Genomic DNA, 22,811 nt, shown 5'->3' with positions numbered 1-22,811 from the left:
TTACATAGGCCTATTCGATCGTCCATTCATTATCTTTATTGTCGACCCGGTAAATTACAACGTCCTTTTCATGGGAAAAATTGTCAACCCAGTGGAAAAGCAATGACATGACATTCAAAATATCACAAGTGACATTAGATAGCCATTATTTATCAAATTGTTTTGCTGACCTTCTGGAGTTTGTACAAATGATGTACCGGGTATTTTAATAGCACAGCTATTGCTTAAAAGTTTATGTTAGCATATTACTGTCTACATAAAGTCAGAATATGTAAACACTGTAAATCATTTAATAAAGACTTATGTATACAGGTTATGCCTTATACTGAAATGCCTTTTGAAAAAGGCACATAAAATAAACTCATTTTTATGTTTCAGGTGTCTCATGTTGTTTGTCTGTAAATGTTTTTACATGTACACAAAACATCTGGTAGGTTTGATATCACTGAAGACGGGACACTATTTGAGCTGATATAAATATTTATTTCCTCTTTATATATTCAATCTTTACATGCATGTCAGGCATCTCAGTAGCTGAAAAAGTTTCAGTGGACCAATGTTTTTTTGTTTTTTTTTGTGGAAAATTGTAGGTCATGTCAAAGTTAGCATCCCCACAATTACTGTCTAATAGAACAGACAGTTGTTAGAGCAGGCACTAGACCTAAAGCATTTCTAATTTTAAGTGGCTTCGCTTTGCTTCAATGCAACATTGATAGACTGACGACAGTTTTTGACTAGCAGATTCAAAGGTACAAGATATAGAGGAACCTGAAGGGATCCCCTGCAGAAATGACAGAAAATTCTGTACATAAACTGGCTACTGTTGGCAGGTTTCCTGAGAAACAACAGCGAGCGACACGCTCTAGAATCAAACTATATCACGTCACCGGTAGTGATTAAGATCAGAGAATCCTGGCCTGTACACAATAGCAGCTATATACAGTGTGTTACGCCGCAAATCAGGTCGTTTTTGGCTGGGTTTGATTTTAAAAATCCAATTTCATTTGTGTTTATGTTCCATAAATGAACCAGAAATGCACACTGACTTTCTTCATTATTACACAGCTTCAAATCATGCATAGTAGGACCATTCTGATTATACAGAGGCTACATAATATCATTTAGGGTTAATCTTGTGAGCACAATTATAAAAAAATAGTAAAACCACCATTGGTATTTTAAAAAATACAGTCACAGACAAATTTGGTAGAAGAAAACATAAAATATGCTAATTGTATCATTTACGTTGCTCCTCAAGGGGCTTCATCTTCCACGTCCATTCTAAATATGACTAGTGTTTGCAGGCAAGATATGTTCAAACAAGTAATTCTATAAACAAGATTCCTTTCCATTGCACAGTATTCACAATATACTACAGAAGACGTCAGAACAGAACTCAGCAATGACCTGATATTAAGTGAGTCTTGAGCATGTATCAAGAACACGTTCAAGCTTTTTGAGAGCACAGAGGACGCCCAGTCCCTTGTATTTATAGCGGACATTACTATCAAACAGGTCTAGAAGACTGAAGGAAAGAGACACGAACTGTGCATGATTATATAGGATGGGTGTTACTCTTCGTCAGAAATCCCATGCAATGTTTTACACATCTGCCATTACACTGAAAGGTACTAGAGCGCAGTGTCCTGGTCCGAAGGGGCTGGTCTTTAGAAAGGGTGCTTGTGTACGTGTGAATCAATTTAACAAAGCAAATTATTTCTGACAGTGTTTCAATGCATTCTGTTTCAGCTCGCTCACGGATAGAGGTTGCCATCTTGTATTTGACAGCACAAAAAAAATTAAAACTGCCCTCAAATGTCCATACGAACCACGATGCAAGAGCAAATGACCTTCGTGACCTTGCCTGAATGGATCAGATGAGGAAAGCACACAATTGTGAATTCATGCGTGTTGGTTTTTTTGTGCGTGACGCGACGCGTCCTCTGAGTTCTCGCGTTTAGTTGTAACTCTTCTGCAGGTGAAGATGAAAGGTGGAGTCATCGAACAGTGGATTCTTCACTTCCATTTCCCCGGTCTGGAAAGAAAAAGAAACGTTCAAACACCACGTCACTATGGGAGACCTCATACTGCAGCATTGTGGGTGACATATAATACCATCCATTACACCTGCAGGAGGCATGATTTATGATAGTGTTAGTGAAGATCTCTCTCATACGCAAACACAACAAACATAAGCCGCTTTTACACCGTCGGGCCAAACCGTACTCTGCTTAACCGTTCCATTCCGTGCCGATCCGGCCCAGCCGGTATGGATAACGGCCGAAATTTGGAATGTAATTTTGCGTCAAGTGTAATTTTGTGTGTTTACAGACAATATGAGATGGCAATAGCGACTGTTATGGAGGATTATTAGATATTTCTTTTAGTTTCATCATTCATTCAGCTAAAGAGAAACTGGTAGCCAGGCAACAGACAAGTGACCAATCCTGAGTTGCGACGTCACTATACGCATTCTACCAGCACAGTAGAAATACAAATGGAACCGTTCCTAACTGTTCTTAGAATCGTTCGGCCTGAAGGTTGAAAAGCGGCTATAGATGCAATATGTCACACATTAAGAATAATTAAGTATTGCTCTCTTACTGGGGCAAGTCCAGGGCACTCATACACAGTGAAGTCTCCATCTTCATTTTCCTCATCCGAAGTGGCTCCCGACTCTGGAATCTTGGAATCACTCCGTTGTCTGCATGAGGATAACAAGACACAGAAGCCATGCCACTAAGTTGTGAATAATATTGTTAATAATACCATTTCACGAGTTCACATCTACATATAATTAGTACAATAAGTTTATGCGTATTTGGCGTGCTGTCCGGGGGAGGGCTCCGAGCTCGGAGTTAGGCCCGAACCCAGAGTACTCCCCCCAGTTGGTAAGTGTAGATGGAACTGGAAGTGAGGAGATGGGGTGGAGGAGGGATGCTGACAAACTTTCAATGAACAGAGATAGGTCTGCTGTGAATTTATACTCTGTCATTGAGTTGATTACTGATTAATCTCCAGCTGTGCATAATTTGGTTAATTATCTGAACCTGCTCCTCCCGAACTTTGTTAATAAAACATCATTTATTTTATTTTATTTGTATTTCACCTATTCAGTCCTACCTATTTTTAAAATATACAAGTTGTTTCTTTATTATTTGTTAAATTATATTTTCCATTTTATTTCTTTAAAAGAAAGTTGGGCATGTATGATTTATAATATTACAATGGTTTCTAAGCCTACATGTGTTAAATGATTGTGGTATAAGAAGTATTGTTTTCTGCTTTCATATTTAGATGGAGTAGATGAAGAACAAATATATTGTCCAACCATTAAAAAATTTGGGGACGTTAAGATTTTTTTATATTTTAAAAATATTATGCTCATCGAGGCTGCAATTGTTGGTTCACAAATACAGTTAAAACACCAACATTGTGAAATATTATTACTAATATTAATAACAATTTCTATCTTAAATGTATTTTTAATTTGAATTTATTCTTGTGATGGCAAGGATGAATTTTCAGCAGGCATTACTCCAGTCTTCAGTGTCACATGATCATTCAGAAATCATCCTTATATGTTGTATTTGGTGCTCAAGTAACATTTCTTATTAACTTTATTATCATTCTCTAAAACAGGCAGGCTGATTATTGGTGGGAAATGTTGATAGGCAGTTAATGAGAGACAGAAGTTTATTAATGCTATTTGCTGACTACTCACTTGAGTGACATCATTTGCTGCTTCTGAAGCTGAAAGTGGTACATCTGGGCACTCTGGGCAAGTGTTTTATCTCCAGTCTAATATTAGAATAATAGAAGAGCGTGTGAACATAAAAACAATAAGACACATGCCTGGATGTCACTTTGTTTTTGTATGTGTACATATGCTCTACTCACCATGCCACTATCATAAGAATTTGGACCTATCAACCCAAAAGCAGGATAATCGACCTTCTGGGCCAGGCGATTGCCTCTCTGCATCCTGAGAAGAAAGATGACAGCGCCAGTTGTTCTTTGAGTTCATCAACTTAACCATTCAAAAGCTTGGGGTCATTTTGTGTTGTTAAAAGAAGTGTCTTATATTCACCAAGGCTGCAATTATTTGATTTAAAATACTGTAAACTGTTTGAGATTCACACACTTAACTGTAACTGTTTTCTATTTTAATTTATTTTTTAAAATGCAATTTATTCTTGTGATGGCAAAGCTGAATTTGTCTTTTTTTCCCCTTTTTTCCAATGTCACGTGATCCTTCAGAAATTATTTTAATATGCTGATTTAGTGCTCAAGAAACATTTCTTCTTATTATCAAGTTGAAAACAGTCAAACTGCTTATTTTGTGGATACGTAATACATTGTGGAAACCGTGAGCATTTATTAGGAATAGAAAACTTTATTAACATTATAAATGTCTTTACTGTCATTTCTGATCAATTTATTGCATCCTTGCTGAATAAAAGTATAAATTTCTTAAAAACAAACAAACAATTGAACGGTAGTGTATAGGCTAATGTACTAAAATGTACATTTACTAAAATGTACATTAGAGCTGTACATTCTTTCTCTTACAGGTTTTTTAAGTTCATTACTGAGAAAGTCCAAAATATACTGTAAGTCTGTAAATGTAAATCATGCAAAATCTCACCTGACCCAACACACTCCTGTCAAGACCATAGCTACAGAGCCCACCATGAGAAACACACCCAAAAATACTAAAGGAGAAAAAACAAAAAGGAGTATGTCATGAAAAAGCTATAGAAGGAAAAGGAAGGTTCACAAACTCTTATATCTTTATAAACATCAACAAACTAGATATAACTCACTGATGAAGGAGTGGTCCTCAGAGGGGTACGGGATGATAAAGGGGGCGCTGTGCACAGGAGCGTGTGAGGCTGGGCTGGTGGTGGAGGAGCTAGTGGTCAGGACACTTGTCAGAGGCTGTTCTGATGTAGCAGAGGTAGAAGAAGCTTCTGCTCTGTGATGACTGCTCGGCCAGGAATCTTCAGGGACTTTGGGAGCAGCTGGAGAGGGGGCTGAAGAACATAAGCAAAATACAAAAAGAAAAACTGTCAAGTCTGAATGGAAAGTACTGAATTAACAATGTTCAAGAAAGTATGGAAGCCTTGTTTCCGCAACAGAATAATATTTGTAAAAAAAGGTAATTAATAATCACGACTTTTTGGCGGAAACAACCGTCCATAAGAAAGACCTAAAATTTAGATAAGTGGGTGCCAAATTATGGCAGCACTCTTTTAAAGGGACAGTTTACCAAAAAAATTAATTTTGTTATTTTCTCACTGTAATTTTGTTGTAAACGACATATTATTTTTCTGTGAGACACAAAAGGTGACATTTTATGTACCTTTTTTCCCATACAAAAGCAAAAATAAGCAAGAGAAAAATAAAGACCATACATGTAGACATGTATATAAATATTATCTTTCGAAGCCATTCAATAGATTTTTGTGAGGAATAGAGCAAAAATGAAGTCATTATTCACTGATAATCTTCACCAAATATTTATTTAATTTAATTTAATTTATTTATTCAGGACAGTGCACATTAATGAACAATCTTACACTTCTGTACAGACTGTAAATGAGCCAGATTATAGCATAGATGCTAATTTTCATCTGTAGTCCTGAGGCTTTTAGATGATTCATGGCAGACCTGACATCATCAGCACCAAACACCATTATTTCTCGTGTGTGTGACGTGAACTGCAGTGTGTCAGTTTGACTGAAGACTGAAATTTGTTCCTCACAGAAAGCTTTTGTATGGATTCAGAAAATCTGGAATATAGTGCACAAGTAATATGGACCTGACAGTCATGTTCACTGTCTGAGCTTGTATGTACTTTGTCCTTTTATGTTTCACAGAAGAAAGTAAGTTATACAGGTTTGGAATGACATGAGGGTGAGTAAATGATAACAGAATTTTCATTTTTGGGTGAACTATCCCACTGATCCCCCTTGAATAGTGGGATCCACATGTCTTACCTAAGTGCTTCATCTCTGATTCTCTGTGTCTGCTGATGATGGAGGACAGAATGTCTATCTCTTCATCCAGCTCTGGGAGATGGTTGACCTTGGCTGCTTGGGAAAGAAAGAGTGAAAGAGAAACATGAGAGTCACAAAGGGAGAGAGAGGGAGGATGAAGAGAAAGAATAATGGAAAATTTGCAGTACTTGCACTAGCATTCAAAAGTTTGGGTCTGTAATCTTCTAATGTTTTTGAAAGAAGTCTCTTATGCTCTCCAAGGCTGTATTTATTTGATCAACAGTGAAAACAGTAATATTATAAAATATTATTACAATTTAAAATAACGGTTTTCGGTTTTAAAATATAATATATTTCAGTGAATGCAAAACTCAGGTTTCAGCATCATTTCTCCAAGCTCCAGTGTCACATGATTCTTCAAAAATCATTCTTATATACAGATTTTCTGCTATCAATGTTGAAAATAGTTGTGCTGCCTAATATTTTTATGGAAGGATTTTTTTTGTGAAATAGGAATCTTTTGTAACATTAAAAATGTCATTACTATCACGATTTTCAATTTAATGCAACCTTGCTGAATAATAATAAACAAATACAAATTACAGACCCCAAACTTTCGAACGCACATTGAACAGTGTCCATATAGCCTACTTCCGAGTTATGTTAAAGCTGTTGCTCTGAGCTAGAAAACAGTAACAGGTCAGTTACAGAACTAACTAAAGTGGCAACTTCTGATAAGGTAAGTTTAATAATAATGCACCAAGGAATATGACATCTTGGCATAGTTTGTATTCCATTGGGTGGAATGTGTATGCTGTACTTATAGCACACATATTTATGTGCATTTAAAAATGATTCATCGTGACACGAACCAAAAATGTGTGCGCTTAAGTGTTTATGAGCTTGTGCAATACCGTGTTAGCTGCGTGTGCATGTGTGTGTGTATACTGCAGTGTGTGTACTGTGTAGGTGGATTTGGTCAGTTGGTTTGTTGTGTGGTGCTGCTATGCGTATGTGGGCAGTAGGGCGTATAGGCAGGGGCAGGGAGAGATAGGGGGAGGGGACTCCACAGATTCATGAATGAAATCCGTCACCACAGCAACCACTGGGAAAGTGCCAAGAGCAAAAACTTCGCAAGCAGGATAAGAGAAATGACAGATTGAGTGTTTGAGAGAGAGAGGGTGTGTATGTGTTTGTGTATGTGAGAGAGAAAAAGATGCTTAAGCCAACCATGAATGTTCTATTTTTACCAGAGCGAGATAAATTTACCTAATAGTGTCAGATTATATATTTTCCACTCCAAATAACATGGAAAAAAACAGCTTTAGTTTGATGTGGACTACACATTTAAGGGATGCATTTTTGTCTAGTGACCTTGAAATGTCATTAATAGGCCTATACAGACTAGATCATCTGCATTTCAAATAGAAAGCTCCAAAAGTGTATACTTGCATAATTAAATGCATTAGCAAGCACATAATTAAACACATAAATTAAAAAAAACTACACTAATAAAACTGAAATCAGCCACTTGCTTTTTACAGAAAAGCCTCTAAACTGAACTCGATGTTCTATGTAAATAGTGAATCATATAATTATTTATCGAATGCAACATAACTGAAGAACTATGTGCAATTAGAGCTCTTAGTAAATTAAAAGACAGTAGCTAGGTTTCCATCCAAACGTAAAGCAAATCTTTTCAAAGTTTGCAAAAACTATATATAGTTTTATATATATATATAAAAGGTATTAGGTGCATTTCCATCAAGTTGTTCGAGCGGATGACGGTGGTATTGGTAACCTAGTAATCAACATTAAATAAAACACCATCAGTGGAAACAGACGATTAGTCTCATGGGTTTAATGTTCACTTTGTCAGAATTTATTCTATAAATGCATTTCCATCAACTATTATTCACATTTACCCTTTTTCGCACAAGTCAAAAACCACCTCAAGCGAGCATAAAAACGTTTTTGTTAATTAAGAGATTTTTTTCCCTAAATTTGGCGTTTCCATCACTCGTTTCTGATGCGATACTTCAAAATGCGCATTAAAACAGGGTGATAGAAACATTGCTATTGGGTCTCATATCTAGCTGTCACCATTATGTTCAGTTTAGCTTTGGTTTCGTTTTTATTGACTTTTAGTTTGTCATTTATTGTTACCTCTTTCCTTTGTTCTAGTTTCCCGCCATTTATCAGTTGTCATGGACTTACATTTAATGAGCACATCTGTCTGCATTTGGTTCATCATCACTGTGTATTTAAGTTCCTCATTAGTTCTCAGGCTTTGTCCGGTATTGTTGTGTTTTACATGCTGTTACGCTGATCATTCTCTTCTGTGGATTACTTGTTTCTGTTTCAAATACTTTATGTTATTTAACTTTTTCGGATCCGTCTTCCTCATCGTTGGACCAGACTGTGACACTAGCCATGTGTACTCCTGTATGGCTGTATTTGTATGGAAACCTGTGTGTGGACGTATTGACACAGGAATCATGATTAATCAATAATTGCATATTTATGAGAGGCCTAATTCACAAATTGCGTAAAAGTATTCTCACTTATTTGAAAAGGTTTTCATGTCCGTCACTGTAATGTCAATGACTATTCTGTGAAGGATCACTAACCAGCAGTTAGTAAATTGCATATCACACGCTCTAGTCATCACCATATAAGGGCTTCCCGCACAACCTCTCTTGTACAGCCATTCCTCACTCACTTCCTCAGATCAAACGTGGCAAAATCTTTGAGGTCAAATGTGTGAATCTCAAAGCCAGCTGAAACAAAAAAACACTTATCCTTAAATGGGCCTTTAGTGCACCTAGCCCAGATCAAGATTAAATAGACATAATTTTTGTTATTCTAAAATAATAATAATTAGTTATTTGATTTGTAATAAATAATAATAATAATATTTATTAAAAAACACATCTAAGTATATAAATAAAAAAATTCAGTTTAACCCATTCTTTAAGAGCACCAGGACGTTTGCAAACCCGTACATGTGGTTTGAGTCGGTTTTAAGTTTTATTTTATTTTTTTATTTTTTTTTATACATTTATAATTAACTCTTTCCCTGCCATCGGTTTGTAAAAAAAAAAAAGGCGTTTTTGGCCATTTTCACAAAAAGAGAATATTTTGTTGTATGAATATATGAACATGTGATATATCACAAAGAAAAACCCTCTGCTTAAAAAAATAATAATAAAAAAATAAAATCAGTTTTCTTCTTGCTTAATGCATTCTTTTTTCTTTTTCTTTTTTACACTGGAACGTGGGTATACGTTTTATAATAAATAAAAAAAGGCAACATTGAGAATTGAGAAAATCCCGTTTTTGTCAAAGACTGCGTCTGGATCTGATTCAGTACGATGATCAAAACATAGATGGAGTAGATCGAGTCCATAAACACCGCCAAAGCTTGCACAGTCCTATAGCACTTCCTGGGTCGGCATTCCTTTTGAGTAACATATGGCCATTTTGATTGATATGCTGTTTATTGTTATTTTCATATGCATCTGCTTACATATGAGATCGCTAGTTTCTGCTGCTTTTTTTTCCTGTGTTTTGATCTGGAGATATTGTACTCGTTCAGGAGAAGCATAATAGCGCCCCCTACACCATATAACAGTGATAACATGGAAAGCCGTAAAAACGCGTCATTGGCTGGCAAGCGTTTTCTCATCGATGACTAGTTAACCTGTCAATAGCAGGGAAAGAGTCAAGATGCAAACTTATAGATCAATCATCAATTGATGTGAAACCATGCACACACAAGTTTTGAAATAATCAAAATGTCTGTGCATAAAACACGATTAGAAAAGGAGACCCAAAGGCTTTGGCATAAGCCAAAGAGCAACACAATAGTAGGAGGGTCTGTGAAAAATATGTGATGCCTCTAAGGTCTGAATAAACTTTAAAAAAGAAAGAGAGAGTTAAAAGAGGGAGAAGGAAAGGGTACTGTTCATGCTCCTGCCTGTTGAGTGCTATCGATTAAGTGTCAACAGCACTGCCCTCCTACGGCAACACTGGAAAATTACTGATCGATAATCCTCAAGGCTGTAGTCAAAATTAGCTTTTGCTACAAACTGGAAGCTGAAAACGAAAATGAAACACTTGGGGATATTTACATCTAAGGGCTGCTTGTTGGTATGGTTAAAGCTAAGAGGGTTTACACAAGCATTTGTCAATTCCTACCACTGCAGTGTAGAAAGAGACCGGCTGAATTATTTCACTAGCCCCCCTCCTCCCTGTTGCATTCTGCAGCAATGTGTGGGTGGAAAAGGGGGAGAGGGAAGCCAGACTGGAAGGTTGCAAGGAGTGAGAGGTCTTCCACTGCAGTTCAATGCATATGCATATGCAAAGGCTATTGATGGGGAAGCCTAAAAATGCTTCCTTACATTTTGAACCACTACGTATCAGATCAGCACTGTAGCAGTCTTGAAAACCACTTGCAGTGATTTTTTCAGTCAAAGATATTTTCCAACACAAACTGTAAACCCTGTGCAGTAATACTCTGTAAAATCACGAAAGACTGTATAAATACCAATCTGGCGGCATACGTCTCACCTTCTAAAGAAAAAAGCCAATCGCAGATTGGTAAAGTCATTGCATTAGAAGTTCCATGTTTTTTTCTGCAGATTTCTGTCTTTCCCTATCCATAAAAGTTGGTCTTGCATGCTTCCCGGAGCTGTTGAAAATACGGCAGCCAAGTGAACTGACTTTCCTTGAAAAAGACTTTTTGTACGACTCAGTCTGATGTTGACAGTACTCACCAGAGTGATTTCTTCTCCTGACCACACACTTCCCTCGTTTGTTCTCCACGAATGGGTCTAGGCATGGGCCGCAATGTGAAGAGCCAGGCTGGCAGAAGTGCCGTCGCTCCCGGGCACAGTCCAGACTCCGAGGACAATGTCCCACAACTAAGACAAAAAAGACAAAGACCCATGAATGACCCACTCCGCTTTCCGTTGAGGTTCTGTTGACCTTTTTGGGTTTTTTTGTGATATTTTGTGATAATTGCCTAACATGAATGACCAATATTTTTCCACTGACCACAGTGACCTGACTGCTGCTTAAATATAAAGTCTATTGAGACATTTATTTATCCGACTTTTGTAAGAGGCAGCAGTTATCTACGACTGAAAAATAATAATAATAATAATAAATAATAAAAAAAATATATAAAAAAAAAAATATATATATATATACATTGCTTTACCTTATCTTAAAATTATATAATAAAGATGTCAGTGGATTAACTAAATTCTCTTGACTCTCTCAGTTAGTATGTCTATTTTCGAGATGCCCCAAAGCAATCCAGCTGCAGCTTAAGTGATCCTCAAATATTAGACACAACATTGTTTGGCTTCCACTCATACAACAAGAACATGTCAGGCTCTTCGTCACACAGAGTAATTGGATAAATAACTAACAGTAATCAGCCTGCTCATGTTAGCATATCTTTCTTTGAGCAAGTGTATTGTGTCTTGTTAATGTTATGAAGGAGAGCTTAAGAATAAAACAGCAGTGCTATGTGGGCACTGCAGCTGAGGGCAGAACTGGGGCAGCAGGTTAAAGTGCAGAGGAGATCCAACACCCACAAGTATCAAATTATGTCAGAAAACAAGAAAGTAGTCGTGTTGTGTGTGTCTCCCACTGTTTGTCAGCAGGGATCCATACTGAATAAATGTTCATTATAACACCACAAGTGTTTTATCATTCTAACAAACAATGTTGGTCGAGCTTGTAATGGTACACACAACTCAGCTGTTCATTGTTTTGTTGGTATTCAGCAGGGAGATATGAATAATAAATAATCATTATATTCATCCTTCATCAAATATTAACAGCAAATCTTTTATTTAAAGTTTCTCATCCACATTTACTGTAGTTCTGACACTGAATTCTGAATGCTTGAGCTGCGTTCAAACCCAAACATGTTTAATGTGAATTGTGAACAGCCTCCAATACAGGTCTCAAGCGAAAGGGGAAACTGGTCGAAAATATAAACAGATGCGTAAACTTTAACAGATGCAATAACACAAACTGACATTTAAAAACAGCAGCAAGTGTGCAGCACATTTTGATATTTAATCATGTTGAATGTAAACATGGACGGATGGCGATATCAACGGATGTGTGATGAGATACACATAGAGAAATGTATGTAGAAATGTGACTGCTCCTCAAACTCCCTGAAGTCTATGGGAAGCATAATGCATTTAACTTTAAATGTAGTTGAAAGTTCCATTGACATTTGGATTTCCTAATTGTGAACTGACATAACATAAATCAAATAAAAACAAACAAACAAATGAAACATTTAATTTTCCAGTTAAAATGCATTTTATTGGCAGTTTAAAAATGCTTCCCGATTTCAAACAAATTGCATGCATGCATTTTTTCCCTATTATTTACACAGATAGTGAGAGCCTAACACAATACATCGAGCACAGATGAATTTATATCAAAATCAGAGAGAGAGAGAGAGAGAGAGGGGACATGATCGGGAAAGGTCCAAGAGCCGGGACTCAAACTAGGTCACCCAAAGTGCAACGGCGCTATATGTCTGTGCTCTGCCCACTAGGCTATCGGCGCCAAACAATATTTGAAAAATACATTTTTAGGAACCAAATTTTTTTTTTTTTTTTTTTTTGTGCACCACTAATTTGTAAATGTATAAATAGCATTTACCAGGCAAACAAATGGAACAAATTTTTTTAATCAGCTTTAGCATTTTTGCCATTGTCAGATGAAGATGGACACTTCAGTTATTTTGCTATCCTAACTATTCCTGTTCTTCTTACCATTTTATGAATGCATACAAGCAATTCACAGTCATGTGTTACAGTGATTTTAACATTGCATGCATTGCATTGCATGTTGTGCCTATTAGAACACTTTATATATGCATAGTAAAATCATTGTAATGCACAGCCTCAAGTGGCTTATTTCTTTATTGAGTTCTAATTCTGAAAGCCTTTGCCTCTGAAACCTTGGCTGCTGTTTCCATAACAACTGCTATGGCAACAGAGTAAGTGTGACATAATCAGGTGTGAGTCACTGCCAATGCAGTAGCTGAAAAGGGGGCGGAGACGAACTCTTCTGAACCAGAGCGAGTCAGGGGAGAGATTCAAGAAAACTGACCACAACAATTGAGAAGATGTTTTAAAAATAGTATTATTTAAAAAAAATAATGAAGCTCAAAAGAGAGCAATATTAAAGAATTGTGCATCATGCCTGGATGCATTTATTGACTGTCTCATTAATAGTCATTATTTATAATAAAAGCTTTACTGACCACATCGTTTTCAGACTCATCTACAAATCTGTCTCACATTATTAAACGCTATTGATTACAAATTCTCAAAACAACAGTCATTGCCTTGCAATTTGCGTTTTACTGGAACTGCACATTAAGTGCGTAAATGTGAAGTGACTCATTAAACCTATAAAGCATCAGCAGTGATGGTTTTTACCAGAATCCCACATTGTCACTGTGCTGGAGGTGATGCAGAGATGGACATGAGGGTTTAAAGCCGAGCTTAGTTTGTCAGATCTTAAACTCATTAACAGAGGAGCATCAGGTTTTTTATTCCACAGTCTCTCAATCACACACACACAGGCACATTTATCTACACTGTTGCACAAACACATTTTACTGCTCTTTATCACTCTTGAACACAACAATCCATTTGTCTAAAAAATCCCTAGCTATCAATTTAACATGATAAGAAATCATCACTTCCTCGAATGAGATGGAGATGACTATCAAACATGCATCTGCATGTTACCATCTTAATCAAACCATGTGACTGAAGGATACTATAGATACAAACTCACACTGTTTTGACAGTCTTGAGCGGCGCCTCAAAAATAAAGTTGCGCCTCAAAAATAAACATGAAAAAAAAACGTTTTCATTCCATCCAGCTGTTTATGAACAGAATAGCACATCCTTTAAACCAGACTCATTATACAGGGCTTTCATAATACAGATGAGCTAATAAGTCTTTCAGACAACCAACAGACTAGTTCATATTTAAAATATGTAGATACTAAGTCCATATAAGAAGTTCTGTTGTGAATGTGAATGAGAATGTGATTAGAAGCGAAGCGAAATAGATCCACAGTAATCTGTGTTGCAAGCAAATCTAATACCTACTTCCAAGCACACACACACACACACACACACACGCACGCACGCACGCACGCACACACACACACACACACACACATCACTGCTATGGAGCACCACTATCATCTCTCACTCCATCCTGCTCCTGCCAACTGCCAACAAAGGCCAAAGCGGCTCCGCTGAGGGTGGAAAGTGTCGAGCGTCTGGCCATGGTTCAGACATGCCTCAAGGTGACCCAGTCATGCTGGTTTTGCTGTGCAGATTAAAGATTTAACTCATCCAGGACAGACTGAAACAGACCTCAAAATATCTCTGACAGAAGGACAATACGAGGCAGAGCTGTTTGTGGCATATTGATTTTAACACCACATGTACATGTACATGTATCTTCGCACCGAAGGCTCAAAAGACATAAAACTTCAGCATGACTCTGCAGGGTTGAAAAGTCATGTGATCGCGGTTGGTGTCCACAGTCGCTTTTCCAATGACGTACGACTCGCATTTACAGTCCGCATCCAGTCTGTCCGCTTATATGGCAGACGCAAATGCACGTATCCATTTCATATCAAATTAATTCCACATGTGAATGCTTTTTTTATCTGCTTACACGCTCGTGGGTCATATCTGATCTGTGCTACATCATGGGAGGAAAAAACTGGGTCACTAGAACCATGTAATGTAAATGTGGCCAAAGAGGTACATCTGGTTTGAGAATGAAGGTAAAGATCTGTCAAGAATAAAATATAACCATTTAACCACATGATAAATATTACAATATGTAAAATTAAAATTAAATCAAATTAATGATAGCAGAGTGTTTTTGTGAGCTTCAGCGTGTCACTTGCTATTTATACAGAACTCATTCTCTATGGGTCCTCAGAATAAGTGGACAAACTGAATGAAGTTGCTATCCATCAGTGAACAATAAATAGAGTCCTATGATGCATTGATGCTGCACATTTACATGTCTACTAGTTACTTGTCATATATGTCTTACTACTTGGCCTGTGGTGTTTTAAAGATACCTTATGCATGTTTGTCTATTTAGGGTGGTCCGACAAATCCATGAATGCTTCATACAGTTGCAACACATCTACGTACATCTCTTTTATATTGCCGCTATTTTTCCAGTGAACTTCAGCTGACATTCTTGTGAATTATCATTCGCCTAGCAACACCATTCAGTGAACAGTGAACACAACAGAAAAAGGAATGATGTTTTTATTCATGCCAGACTAAGCAAGTCTTTCAAAACTCCCTGTACACTTGCTTCTCAATGCGTTTGAAAAACATGGCAAACTATGTTGAGATACAGTGGACTGCATGCTGTCACTCTCAAGAACTTTGTGTTTTATGTGACATGACAGGCCGACTGAGGAGGGCACAGAAAGAAAAATACAGCTGCGGGGTAGAGTTTCTCTTTTTTGGAGGTGTTGAGCGCCTTGAATTCTCCCATCATGAAATGTCCCAAAAATACACTTATTTTTGAAATGTTAAAAATAATATGACAGCGAGTAAATAAACAGTCCAATTTAAAGATGACTCATAAGAGCACTGGGCAAATCTAATCCAGTCACTTCTCATCATTCATGTATTTTCCCGTTTCCACTTGATGTTTTACGCTAATGTTAATCCTTTTCCCTGCAAACTGTTAAAGAATTTAAATCACATACTGAGGGAATGGATAAAGTACTGTACAGAAAAGTGAAGGAAAAAAAACACATGTATAGAGAAAAAAGGATGGGATGTTACACATTGTTACAAAGGTTGTGGATGGTAAGATGTTTTAATGTTTTTGAAATAAGTCTCTTGTGTTCACGAAGGCAGCATTTATTTGATCAAAAATAAAGTAAAAACAATTCAAATAACTGTTTTCTATTTTAAAATATTTTAAAAGGTATATTTCCTGTGATGGCAAAACAGAATTTTCAGCATCATTACGCCAGTCTTCAGTGTCACATGATCCTTCAGAAATAATTATAATATGCTGATTTGGTGCTCAAGTATTTCTTCTTGAACTGTTGTGCTGCTTAGTATATTTGTGGAAACCACAATTTTTGTTGTTGTTCAGGATTCTTTGAATAGAAGGTTCAAAAGAACAGAAACAGAAATCTTTTGTAACATTATGTCTTTACTGACACTTTGAATCAATTAATTAAATGCATCCTTGCTGAATAAAAAAGTAATTATATTTCTTTAAAAAAAACTTGTTTAAATTCCTTATGATATGAAAAGTTGAACTTGAATGTTCCCTGAGCATCAAACAGAATTTCAAAAATAAGTACTGATTCAAATAAATTCTTTTCATGTCATTGGTTGAGCCTGCCCCCTCAGATTGTTCGTACAAAAATAGTATTCTTTCATCAGCTGCTGTCGCAATGAACTGTGAATAACATAAAAAATTTAAATGAAATCTTCCTTTTTAGCCACCTCACATTCTTACATCACCATCTGCTTCCTGACCTCAGATTGGTGCTCATGTATGAATACATTTGTCTTGTTCAGGGCAGAATTTAGGTGGCCAGTCTTGTCTCTAAATTAGTAATGAGATGAAATCCATTGTGTCAATTAGAAGGGAAATTAAATTATCCAATTAATCAATAATGTTCAGTAAAACATGACATTTGCATCATTGCATGTATTATTGACTCAATAAGAGAGCACCAATATGAGATTAAAGAAAAAAGTGAATTTATGAACAATGAAAAACAACTATCTCTCTCTGTCCTTGACTAAGCTTAATATAGAATATGTTCACAAAGAAATATGGACTGCAGAGACTGCTAGGCCATCATGGCTCAAACCAGGAGACAGTGTATTCTCAAGTGAGCATGACCTTACACGACACATGTGCAGCACTTCAGCCTCTCTACAGACACTGTATTGATCCTTCAAAAAGGAGCCAGACAGATTTCACACATGCACTGCACTGTATCAGATCATTTCTAAGGGTGCCGGTCGGCCTGTCGGGTGGTGTATGTCACTGAGAACATCTGATTTAAGCACAGATAGAAAGATGTTTAGTAAAATTTTTAATTATAAAAAATATATTCAATGGTGTCAATAGTCAATGACCATATTTGTGACCCTGGATCACAATACCAGTCACAAGTAGCACGGGTATATTTGTGGCAATAGCCAGAAATACATTGCATGGGTCAAAATGATCGATTTTTCTTTTATGCCAAAAATCATTAGGATATTAAGTAAAGATCATGTTCCATGAAGATATTGTGTAAATATCCTACCGTAAATATATAAAACATTTATTTTTGTGAGTGAATGCTGCACAATCGCGAACATAAATGAACAACTTTAAAAGCGATTTTCTCAATGTTTTGATTTTTTTGCACCCTCAGATTCCAGATTTTCAATAGTTGTATCTCGGCCAAATATTGTCCTATCCTGGCAAACCATAGACAAATGGAAAGCTTATTTATTCAGCTTTTGGATGATGTATAAATCTCAATTTCAAGAAACTGACCCATGTGACTGGTTTTGTGGTCCAGGGTCACATTTGTGACTTGTGGCATGCTGGGAGAAAACAATTGTAAATATTATCCTGCCAAGCATGCTGCTGTGGTCCGTTTCAGAGTGTGAGCTGCTGTTAACCCATATTTAGCGAAGAATATGTGATTTTTTAAATACTTAAACGTGTAGCAATTTGGCAAATGGCAATTTTGCTGCATTGGGTCTCTGAAAGTTAAAAGAGAGAAAACAGAAAAAGACAAGCAAAAACAAATAATACAGAAATTTAAGAGCACAAAAGAGGAGAGAACAGAGAAAAAAGAGAGAATAATAACATCTGAGATAATAACATCTGAGAGTGAAAGAAAGCAGCGTAAGACAGCTTGAAAATATTCATGATGGATGATTTCTATGTGCAACTCGAGTGGCAGCTGTAACCCTTGTGATGCAATAACACATCTCTCTATTGTGCCCCTTTATTACATCGAAAGAATGCAGCGAGGGTGACAGAACTACTGAATTATTATACCAAACATCACTCCTGTTGTTAAAATATACACAAAGATTATAGAGAATGAGAGAAAGATGCTGAACTTGACAGATCTTTTAACTCTCACAGTTTGTGGAGTAAATTTGAGGTTTTAGGCATCTGCTTTAAAGTGAGATTAAAATGACAGAACAATCTGAAGTCTCACACGCAAGCACATGAGGATTACAGTCAAGCCGATGCGCTGCTTAAAACATCTCACCCTGTTTCACGGCAGCTTAGGTCTGACGTGACTGTGCTCTGCAGGCATTAAATCAGAGTATTTTGCACAGGAGGCAAAATCAACAAAAAGCATCAGGAAGACAGACTCAGATAGAAATAACTGAATTTAATGTCTTTAATAGCTTAAATAAAGGCCTTGAGTCACGTGTCAATTCTAAAATGCATTTCATACACTGTAAAATTGTGTATGATAGACACAGTACAGATCAAATGAACCCTAGAATAAAATTAGCCCTTATGCAAATTATTTACCCTGCACAAAACCTGTCACAAGTCACATGGGTATATTTGTGGCAATAGCCAACAATATATTGTATAGGTCAAAATTCTCGATTTTTCTTTTATGGCAAAAATCATTAGGATATTAAGTAAAGATCATGTTCCTTGAAGATATTTTGTAAATTTTCTACCGTAAATATATAAAACATTTATTTTTGTGAGTGAATGCAGCACAATCGCAAACATAAATGTCAACTCTAAAGGCCATTTTCTCAATGTTTCAATTTTTTGCACCCGCAGATTCCAGATTTTCAAATAGTTTTATCTCGGCCAAATATTGCCCTATCCTAACAAACCATACATCAATGGAATGTATCAAATTGAATAAAAATCAAATGTATAAAATCTCAAATTTCTAAAAATTTACCCATGTGACTGGTTTTGTGGTCCAGGGTCACATATTAATAAGACATTTTTTTTAAATATAATTTAGTGAGGTTTACGCATAAAACAAGAAAAACTATGGGGTAGGAAAATTTAATGTAATGAATTTTCTAAAATGGAATTTTGCTTCTCAAGTTTATTAATCTTGTTTTAAATATGTTTAGTTTAAATATTTATACTGTGAAAATAGTAAGATATTCTATCTAGCCCTTAAAATCCTTATCTAGAACTGGCAGTCACCTATATATATATATATATATATATATATATATATATATATATATATATATATATATATATATATATATATATATATATATATATATATATATTATTTTCATCCCTATCTCTTTCAATAGTAACATCTATACCCTTTCTCTCTGCATACGAATGATCTATATTATCTCTCTGTGGTTGGATAACAGCCTCTATACAAGTTCTCTGAAAGAAGAACCATTTGCAGTGCTCATTTTTTAAGGTTACTTAAACATTATCATTAGATGGTCAATTATCGACTTCACAGCTCCTATACAGTGTGAGCAAAGCCCTGGCAACCTCCAAAAGCCTTCATAAAATGGCCTTGCTTCTGGTTAAATATCATCCACCATGGTCAAAATCACTTTATGCAGCTTAAGCTCTCAGCTCTCTTCTTTCATCTTTTTTTGACAGATTGTTTGCTGGTGATGTGTTGACTAAGCCTAAATACTGCAGCACAAAAAAAGAGTGTCTCCTACTACAGGTTTACACGTATCAGGTAAAAAAAAAAAAAAAAAATTCTCATAATATGCATTTAATATCACCTCATTTCTAAAAAAAAGTCTCAAATGATTTGTTCGAAGCAATTCTAGGATTCAGTCTCCCTAACCCCTCCTACTATGCTCTGATTGGTCAGATGGCTTAGTCTGTTGTGATTGGTCTACCAGGTAAAAACATTAGACAAGCACAAACATTTATCATTACACCAAGTAAGAAAGACAGACAATCTGCATTATTTGACACAATTGTAGATAATAGTGGCCCACAGCTGATTAGCAGAACTATTTGAGTAAGAGAGTAATACTGTGAGTTAGACGGTTAGCTGAATACCTAGCTGTACTGGGTTTACACAACATAACACACAAAACTACGTATTTTGAACACTCAATAGAAAAATCAATTATTAATCATATTACAGGTTGTGATTCTGAGAAGCAAATTGGTTCAAATAAACTGGGTTCTGACACATCTTTCATGGACAAGCGAATCCTGCTTTGAACTCGCCGAGATTTACAAAGCAGTCGTCAGTAAAATGACGGGAACAAAACAAAAGGTCGGGATTATAGTGCTGTGGTATTGTTGTAAAAATGTATTCTAACCAATGATTATTCACATCACATCCTCATCCTTTGGAAGTGAAAATACATATTTTCTGTCACAGCTCAGAACAGCATCTTCTCGACACCAGCTACAGTGTTTGAAGGGCGGGTCAAAGTAGACGTTGTTCGTGGACAGACAATGAAGACCATAGGTGGTATTATGCAAATGTTTTACCAAGTTACGTATGCAGGTCACGGAAGTAAGACTAGAATTCCTGACGACTCGTTTAGGTGGTTCAGAGTCGATTCTTTCTTTTGGGAGACAATAACTTTATTTATCGTGCACTTTCGACTTTACAACTTTGCAGACCGTTTACATTCACAGACAGTTATGTTACACACTACATGAAAGATAATATTCGAAAAAGAAATAGGGGCACTTTAAAAACAAAAAACTAAAACCAATCATTTTATATGCTACAAGTGAATTTTGGCATCACAACATTGTAATGTACAGATTGAAAAACGGATTCATTTTGAGATTAGCTAGAGATTACGTATAACAATGTTATTAAACTATTCGTTTTTACAATAATTATAAAGGGAAATGAGCATGCACAAAACGTCCAATGTCAGCTGATATATATTCAATATCAACCGATACAAATAAGAATACAAAACTGTTATCAGATGAAAACCAATATATTATATTCCTAATAATAGTACTATGTTACTACTGAATGATTATTTTATACCATTTTCCACAAAGAATAACTGTATTAGTTCAAAACATCATGTAATGGTACTTTTTTGGTGGTGCATTCTGCTGCAAAAAAATAAATAAAAATAAAAATACACAAGAATGAAATATGTACAAGTTAATGGTCTTGCAGAGAGAACAAAATACTTTTGTTGTTCAGTTTTTCCTTGCGTTGAAAGTGACTTGTCTTTGGCCCAATAGGTTTGGGGGACTCTAGTGACCGTCATGTTCTACATTCTTATTGTTCTTATTTATAGCCCAGACCTGAGTGGCAGAAGAGGTGTCTGGAGTTCCTAACTGCTGATTGGCAGTTTCCATTACACAACAACGAAGTGTTACAGAAGAGCCCCTGGGGTGAGCAGTATGACGCTATCGGGACATTAACGCAAAATCTTTGATTGGGACACAAAGAGACACGTCTCAAACTGGAGAGGAACGACTGTCATTTAGCCAATAGGCATGACATCAAAACTAAAGAGTGCACCCATTTCCCAAAATGGACACAAATGTGGATGACAGGGGTTCCATATCTCTCCCACTTGCGTCAGAGAGCAGATCATCCTGCATCATTAACATTTATTACATCTCATTATTGAGTTTTGATTATTTTTTTCAAACAGCAGAATATTTCATTCAAATCAAAGACAGATTCAAACAGAATCTAAGCCTGAACTTATTTAAAAGGGTCCTTTAGTCACTGAATGTGAGCGAACACATTCTTGTATAGTCCAATTATGACTTTAACAAATACTTGCAGTGCACATGTGTACAGAGGAAGCAAAATATACAACATGCATCATCTCTATGTGGCTGTTTTGAGCTATATGAATCCCCAGAGTCAGAGACCGTTAACCCAAGACACAGGTCTGGCATCACGACGCACGTCAATGGCACGAACGTGAATGAAACGTGTCTTACCTGCCATTGCAGCGCTGACGGCGACTGTTGTGATGAGGAAAGCCTCGGTGAGTAGCGAGGCCCACGGTCGGCTCAGTGATCGCATCCTTACGAACAGTACAACGGCCCGGGGGATCCGGGGTTTAGCATTCCCCCGTCCCACAGTTTTGGGAAACCTGTGCCTGTAATTTCTGTGCAATGACACTCAAATATGTAGTGGTCAGGATATATTTACGGTGCGCGGGATCATCCAGTGCTGCGCATCCACCTCTGATGCTGATGCTGGTGCCCGCCCGTGCGCTGCGTGAGTGACGGTGAAATGATGATGAGATCTCTCTCTGAGCGAGTGAGCGAGCGGGGAAAATACCCGAGCTTCAACGCTCAGCCTACGCAGAACAATGTCGTCATCACGTCTGGATATTTTTCGGTTCCATCAAAAATAAAGAATTGTCATTTTAACAGGCGCATGTTGGGGATAATAACATTGTGGGGGGATAACGCCAAAGGCGAGAGTTGACGTTCATTTGTGTTAAATAATTAAGGCGAAATGTTAAAATGTTACAGCATTCTCAGGATATATGTCAAGCAGCTGATCATTTTCAATAGGCTATATATATAAAAATGTATTTACAAGTGTGTGAGTGTGTATGTAGCCTATATTAAATGTTCTGGAAAGTTTAAAAACATTACTATTTTTTACTTTTTTGAAAAAAAGTCTCTTATGCTCATCAAGCCTGTATTTATTTGATAAAAAATACAGGAAAAAAACAGCAATATTGTGAAATTTAAAAAAAATTTAATAATAGTATAATTAAA

At 36.5% G+C, this 22,811-nt stretch overlaps 1 protein-coding gene across 2 annotated transcripts; it reads right to left on the bottom strand.

The window, feature by feature from the left end:
• Positions 1-470: 470 nt before the first annotated feature.
• On the bottom strand, positions 471-22,592 carry npdc1b (neural proliferation, differentiation and control, 1b). 2 transcript variants are annotated; one of them, XM_082169854.1, is made up of 9 exons: positions 22,017-22,592; positions 10,781-10,927; positions 6,003-6,098; positions 4,827-5,036; positions 4,649-4,715; positions 3,901-3,985; positions 3,725-3,801; positions 2,605-2,704; positions 471-2,035 (listed from the first exon to the last, which is right to left on the bottom strand). In XM_082169854.1, exons 1-9 carry the CDS (start codon positions 22,099-22,101, stop codon positions 1,958-1,960), a joined length of 945 nt encoding a protein of 314 aa, XP_082025980.1. In that variant the 5' UTR covers positions 22,102-22,592; the 3' UTR covers positions 471-1,957. The 2 variants fall into 2 exon arrangements, with proteins under 2 accessions (XP_082025980.1, XP_082025981.1); XM_082169855.1 differs by having other exon boundaries at positions 6,003-6,095; positions 22,017-22,583.
• Positions 22,593-22,811: the final 219 nt, after the last annotated feature.

This window comes from Leuciscus leuciscus (genome assembly GCF_965113295.1).
Source record: "Leuciscus leuciscus genome assembly, chromosome: 5".
Taxonomy (NCBI): domain Eukaryota; kingdom Metazoa; phylum Chordata; class Actinopteri; order Cypriniformes; family Leuciscidae; genus Leuciscus; species Leuciscus leuciscus.
This window is presented reverse-complemented; position numbering and strand designations above follow the sequence as displayed.

Excerpts from the sequence above, each read along its gene's own strand:
- npdc1b (XM_082169854.1), bottom strand. The coding sequence starts at position 22,101 with ATGCGATCACTGAGCCGACCGTGGGCCTCGCTACTCACCGAGGCTTTC. Across the intron at positions 3,986-4,648 it reads ACAGGAGTGTGTTGGGTCAG|GATGCAGAGAGGCAATCGCC; the intron begins GTGAGATTTTGC and ends CTTTCTTCTCAG. Across the intron at positions 2,036-2,604 it reads AGTGCCCTGGACTTGCCCCA|ACCGGGGAAATGGAAGTGAA; the intron begins GTAAGAGAGCAA and ends TTTTCTTTCCAG.